The sequence below is a fragment of the Athene cunicularia genome, assembly GCF_003259725.1.
Source record: "Athene cunicularia isolate RWA chromosome 10 unlocalized genomic scaffold, athCun1 chr10_part1, whole genome shotgun sequence".
NCBI classification, from domain to species: domain Eukaryota; kingdom Metazoa; phylum Chordata; class Aves; order Strigiformes; family Strigidae; genus Athene; species Athene cunicularia.
The window spans coordinates 7,547,688-7,553,810 of NW_020799112.1; the positions used below are offsets into that span (position 1 = coordinate 7,547,688).

General features: G+C 65.2%; 1 protein-coding gene across 1 annotated transcript in view; it reads right to left on the reverse strand.

Moving 5' to 3' along the window:
• Positions 1-3,230: 3,230 nt before the first annotated feature.
• Positions 3,231-6,123, reverse strand: part of SERINC4 (serine incorporator 4) — a 4,702-nt gene continuing 1,809 nt past the window's right edge. Inside the window, exons 7-12 of the mRNA XM_026856141.1 lie at positions 5,404-5,499; positions 5,204-5,330; positions 4,853-4,925; positions 4,544-4,595; positions 4,290-4,446; positions 3,231-3,852 (exon numbers count right to left, since the gene is read on the reverse strand). Of these exons, the coding sequence (XP_026711942.1) occupies positions 3,636-3,852; positions 4,290-4,446; positions 4,544-4,595; positions 4,853-4,925; positions 5,204-5,330; positions 5,404-5,499 (722 nt within the window). The 3' untranslated portion in view covers positions 3,231-3,635. The remainder of the gene's footprint in view (positions 3,853-4,289; positions 4,447-4,543; positions 4,596-4,852; positions 4,926-5,203; positions 5,331-5,403; positions 5,500-6,123) is intronic.

Genomic DNA, 6,123 nt, shown 5'->3' on the forward strand with positions numbered 1-6,123 from the left:
AGCAACTGAGGTGATCTGAGTGTGGCCAGCTCTTTGGGCAGAGGGGACAGAGCGGTGACACCAACGTGGGTGGGAGAGGGCAAGCGGCGAGGCCACAGCAGCCTGCGAGGTGCTGGCTTGTGAGACACACGTGGTTCCACCTGGAGCCAGCCTGCGCTGCTTCACTGGAGCAGGGCAACTGCCTGCCCCCAGCATCTTTCCGGGGGATTGGCAGTGGAGGGGACGTGGAGCCGGAGCCAGCCCCTCTCCGGCGCTTGGTCTGGTGACAGCACGGGGACGCCGAGGTCCAGCCCAGTGCTGTGGCCTTGGCTCTGGCCCACCCTCTTCCCTCCCCTGCAGGGCCGCAAGCAGCGGTGTCAACCGGTCCCCCTGCCCCGGCAGGACGGAGCCCAGCGGGTCTGTCTTGCTCCCCCTGGCACGAGTGGCAGCAGCCCCTCGGTGGCCTGCAGCAGGGAAGGGTGCCTTCAGGGCTCCCTGGGACTGGCAGCCTCTGGCCTCAGCGGTGGTCTGTTTTCTCCATGAGCTGCAGAGCTCCACCACATGCAGCGGCTGCCCCCGACATGCCTGGGCCGTGCCTGGGAGCTGAGTGCGGTTCCAGATGCAACACAAATGATAGCGAAGGGGAAAAGCTGGGGGAAAGTGCTCCCACTGCTCCCAGGCTCTGGTCCCACACCTTGCTTAGTGAGCAGCCCAGCTGGCTCCCATCTTGCTCCTGCTCCTCAGGACAGTCCAGGGCATGGCACAGCCCTCCCCCTGGGAATCCTGCCCTTATCCCTGGGCTGGGTGCTTGTCGGACCCTTCCCGCTGCCTTCATGTCCACAGTCCTCTGGCGGATGCTGCTGGGGGAGGTGATGTTAAGGAGCAGCACACTGTGGGCTCTGGGGAGGCAGGGCTGGGCAGTGCCTTGGTGCCAGGGGGGTCAGTGCCGCAGGGCTGCTGCTGAAGCAAGACCTGGCCCCGCTTGCCAGCGGGACCCCCAACCCCCAAAAGTCTCGCCTCTCATGCCCAGTGCTGTTCCAGCTTGGTAATGTGGTTTGTTCCCAATCCACCAGCTACTCTGGACATCCCCACCTGCCGCAATGGACAGTCTGATGCTGCTCCTGTGCCTCTGCCTTGGCCAGGGTGCCTGGGGGGGGCTGTGGGATGCTAGAGGTGTCTCCTCTGACTGGTGCAGCAGGGAGCAAGACTTCCCTGTGCCCTTGTACCCTGCCAGCCCTGGCTGATATGAGGGGCAGGGGGATGTGGGTTCCTCTCCTCCTTCACCCCTGGTGCCACAAGCAGCAGTGGGGTGTGGGCACAGGGTGTGGCTGTGACCCGGCTCCCCCTTGGCCCAGCCCTTTGCATTGGATGAGGAGTCACCGGTTACCTCCAATGTGAGGGCAGGACCCTTCCTCTTGCCGAAGCGCCTGGCAGAGCTGTGAGGTCCCTCTGCCTCGCCTCTTGGGGGGCTGGGGGCCAGCAGGTGACAGATGCCATGGTGAGGGGCGTGAGCCTGGGGACTGTGGGCAAGCAGCTGTGTCCCTTTCCCCAGCCCCAGGGTGCGGGGGCAGGGGCTGACACCTTGGCACAGCAGTGGGAGCTGGGCAGAGCCTGGAGCTGCAGCTGCCCGTGCTGCTGAGCAAGGGGGCTGTGTCTGTGCTGGAGGCCGAGCTCCGGTGCTGCCTGCAGCTGGCACGGCTGTAGCCTGGGTCTCCATCTGCCCAGGGGGCTGCGTTGGGGTGTGGGGAGTCCTCCCCCTGCCCCTGTGCTGGCAGGCAGTGCTGAGGAATGAGGATCCACAGCCAGGGCTGTCCTTTCACTCTCTATCACTGACCTGCTCTGGGGCTCTGATGTGGGGGGTCTGTACCTGCACATCCCTGGCTGCCCTGTGGCTGCTGTCCTGCCTGACCAGGCTGGGATGTGCCACAGCATCCTGACATAGCTCCTGAACGTGTTCTCCTCTGCCATCTCCCGCGGGACTGTGTCCTCCCTGCAGGGATGCAGCATCCTCATGGCAAGGCCCTCACGGGGGATACAGGGGCTGTGTGGGTCTTTCCAGCCCCAATGCCTGGGGGGCGGCGGTGCTCTTGAAGGTGCTGGGACAGTGGAGGAGCCTCAAGGACATTCGGCATCATCGGGCTTACCAACAACAGGCCTGGAGAAATGTGCCAGCAGCTCTGGGCAGGCTGCCCAGCTGCCCAGGCTCATGATGGGGCCTAGCAAGGCAGCGTTTCCCCATCAGTGGCCTGGCCCCACGGTGGCAGGGCAGGCAGGAGCACACAGGATCTGGCAGAGCCCCCCTGGCTGCAGCCAGACCCTGCAGGGCTCCTGCCGGCAGTGCTGCCTGCTTGGCTGCTGGAGCAGCTCAGGGTCTCCTGCAGAGCTGGGGACATCCCTGCTACCCCCTTCCCCCAAAGCGCTGCCTCTTGTGCTGCTGGGTCTGCTCGAAGTCCCACTGCAGTTGCCCCAGCTCCTGCAGCTGGGAGAGGGTGTTCTTGGCCTCGAGCAGGGTGCAATGCAGCTGATAGTTTTTGCCGTGGGGTGAGACAGGTCCTGGCTGGGGCACAGCCCGGTGCACCAGGGAGCCCTGGGGCTGCAAGGATCCCTGCCCGGGCCTACCTGGGCGATGTCCCCAAGCTGGCACTGCAGCCACCCATGGACGGGCCCTGAGCGAGTCCCTGCATCTCCTGGGGAGGGTGAGGTGCGAGCACAGCCTCAGGATGCGCCAGTCGGGGACCCCGCGGTGGCTCCACTGCCACACAAGGACCGGGCCAGACCCTGGCTGCCATGGTAGGATGCGAAGGGATGGGACAGGAGCCACTGGAGCCAGGGCTGGGCATGATGCCCACAGGACCCCAGGGCCTGGCAATGTCCCCAGTGCCCTGGGGCTCCTGTCCCTGCACTGGCTGGGTCAAGCCAGTGCCCTGATGGCTCACAGGCACCTTTAGAGCTGGTGCCCCCAGCATGGCATCGAGCTGGAGCCATCCCTGTGTCCTGGGGTGGGAGAGGGGGCAGCTCCTCCAGATGCTCAGCTGGGGGCACTAGCCATGGGGTGAACGCCCTCCTGGAGCCCCAGACCCCAGGCCGGCGCTCCCTGCTCTGCCATCTCCCCAGCAGAGTTGCCCTGACAGAACCCTTGGCTGTGGCTGCTGCCTGGGTGAGGCTGGTTCTGGGGTGCTGCAGGCACCTCCATGCCCACCCCCATGGCTGCAGCCTGCATGAGGGTGGATGGCACAGGCTCAGCTCAGAGTTTTATATAAAAATGTATTTAAGGAGCTATTTACAGTGAGCACACCGTCGGCGAGTGAGCAGAGACACGGAGGCAGCCAGGACAGAGCCCTGCTGCCAGGCTGGCAGCCGGCACGCAGCGGGAGCTGCCTCCCTGCTCGGGAGCAGGCAGGGCCGAGCACCCCCCACCCCGGCTCGATCTGGCCAGCCCCTCGGGTGGCCCCAGCTCAGCACAAGATCCGTGTCCCTGGGAGCACCCACCTCCCGGGTCCCCCTTGGGCCCTCCAGGATGCCGCCATCTCCTAGGACAGGGTGTCAGGGGAGGCCAGTGGGACCCAGTGGGGCCAGGGCACAGGCACCAGGCATGGCTGGTACCAGCCCCGGCTGCTGCGGTGTGCAGGGCCGGGCACAGTCTGTCTTGTCAGGGACTATGTGGAGACGCTGATGCGCTGCGGGGTGCGTCGCCGGCGCAGGACGCGTGGGACAGGGCTGCTGCGCCGGTGCGGGGGGGAGCTGCGGAGGCAGAGGGGGCTCAGCAGCATCCACAGGTAGAGCAGGACGCAGGCCCAGCACGAGGACACCTTCACCCAGAAGGTTGCCCAGCTGCCATGCGTGAAGGTGGTCTCCAGCACCGCATTCTCGTAGCTGGTGGGAGAGGACAGGCGTTGGGTGCCCGAGGGATGCTGGTACAGGGGATCCCAGCACCAGCAGCCAGGTCACCCCGTGTCCCAGCAGTTGCACTGTGTCCGTGGGCACATCCCACCTGCCGTGGAGCACCCCTCCGGCCCCACAGACCCCAGCCCATCTCGCTGCAGCGCACAGCTGCCGTTGGTGGGGGCTGTTGGTCAAAGCGGTGTGGGTCTGCGGGTGCAGGCGCCAGCCCAGTGATGCTGGCATGGCCCGGAGCAGAGCACCAGTGAGGAGCGCTCCCGAGTGAGGAGCAGTTCAGAGCTGGCGGGGTGATGATGCTGGGAGAGTGACAATGCTGGTGGAGCTGCAGTCCAGGCTGGGAGGCTGCACTATTGAGTGGGAAGGGGAGCAAGAGCGAGGTGGGCTGGGCAGCAGTGCAGGGCCCTCCCTACCTGAACCAGTTGGTGAGGGTCATCATGACGTAGAGCGAGGCGAGGAAGAATACAAAGTGGAAGGCTGAGTAGCTGTAGACCACTCGGTCTCGCTCATCCTGGATGATGCACTGTCCCCCTGCAGTCTCCTCCACTTGCTCACACGTCAGCTCGCCACCTGGGAGAGCACCGGGGCACAGCAGCTCCTGCACCCCCTCCTCACTGGTTGGAACACCCCCCGAGGGCAGGTCACCTGGCACCCACCCTGCACCCACCTCTCAACTCCTCCTCCATCTTGTCGGGGCAGCAGAAGCAACAGGAGGGTTTCTGCAGGGAGAGAGCAGTGTGGCGGCAACTGCTGTTAGGACAGTGTAGCCTGGCCCCATGGCCACTGCCACTGGGCTGAGCCCTGCCACACAGGGTCTGGCCCTGCCTCTGAGGACCTGGTGCAGGGGGGCCCTGGGAAGCCCCCCCATGCTTGGCTGGACACGGGGCTGGGATGGGGGTTTGGGGTGGCAGGTCTGGGGTGCCCATGGCAGGAGGACACAGGGGTCCAGCTGGCGGCGGGCAGCATCCACACTCACTTTAAACTCGAAGCTGTAGACTTTGACCATCCATAGGGGCCCAAAGACCTCGGCAAGGTAGGAAGCTTCATTACTGTGCCCGGGAGAGAGGCAGAAATCGTGATACAGGCACCCACTGCCCTGTGCCAGGCCCCCAGCCCGCCCTATGGATCCAGCGTGGCCACAGAAGACAGGCAGTGACATGCCTGGGGTCACCATGCTGCCCCTGCCCACACGCAGATGCCCTTCCTGCTCTGGCCCTGCCACTCCTCGGGATGTCCCCTGGCTCCTCTGGCCGTGCCACATGCCAGGGACAGGGTCCCCGCACAGTGCCGGCCGTGCCGGAAGGGATGGTGCTGTGGGCACACGCACCATGCGAAGAGCACGCAGGTGTACATGATGGTGGCCCCCAGGACAGCAACAGTGGTGTCCTCCGTCTGCAGCTCGTCCTGCCGCATGCTGGGGAAGCAGATGGTGATGTTCTGCCCCTTGAAGAGCACTGCAGGGAGGCAGAGGTGAGATGGGTGCATGCCCCAGGAGGGGGTCTGCTGGTGGCAGGGGGGTGCACCCACCTCTTTCGGGGGGACGGCTGGACAGCGCAGAGAAGGTGAGGTACATCACATAGCAACTGATGATTGAGGACTGCAGCAGCCCTGACCGTGGCTGCTCTGCAAGGGTGGAGGGCAGAGCTGTCACCAGGGCCCCCACAGTGCCACGAGCTGGTGGATGGGCTCTGCATGGGCCCCTGCAGCCCCCCCCAGGCACCCTGGCCAAGGCAGAGGCACAGGAGCAGCATCAGACTGTCCATTGCGGCAGGTGGGGATGTCCAGAGTAGCTGGTGGATTGGGAACAAACCACATTACCAAGCTGGAACAGCACTGGGCATGAGAGGCGAGACTTTTGGGGGTTGGGGGTCCCGCTGGCAAGCGGGGCCAGGTCTTGCTTCAGCAGCAGCCCTGCGGCACTGACCCCCCTGGCACCAAGGCACTGCCCAGCCCTGCCTCCCCAGAGCCCACAGTGTGCTGCTCCTTAACATCACCTCCCCCAGCAGCATCCGCCAGAGGACTGTGGACATGAAGGCAGCGGGAAGGGTCCGACAAGCACCCAGCCCAGGGATAAGGGCAGGATTCCCAGGGGGAGGGCTGTGCCATGCCCTGGACTGTCCTGAGGAGCAGGAGCAAGATGGGAGCCAGCTGGGCTGCTCACTAAGCAAGGTGTGGGACCAGAGCCTGGGAGCAGTGGGAGCACTTTCCCCCAGCTTTTCCCCTTCGCTATCATTTGTGTTGCATCTG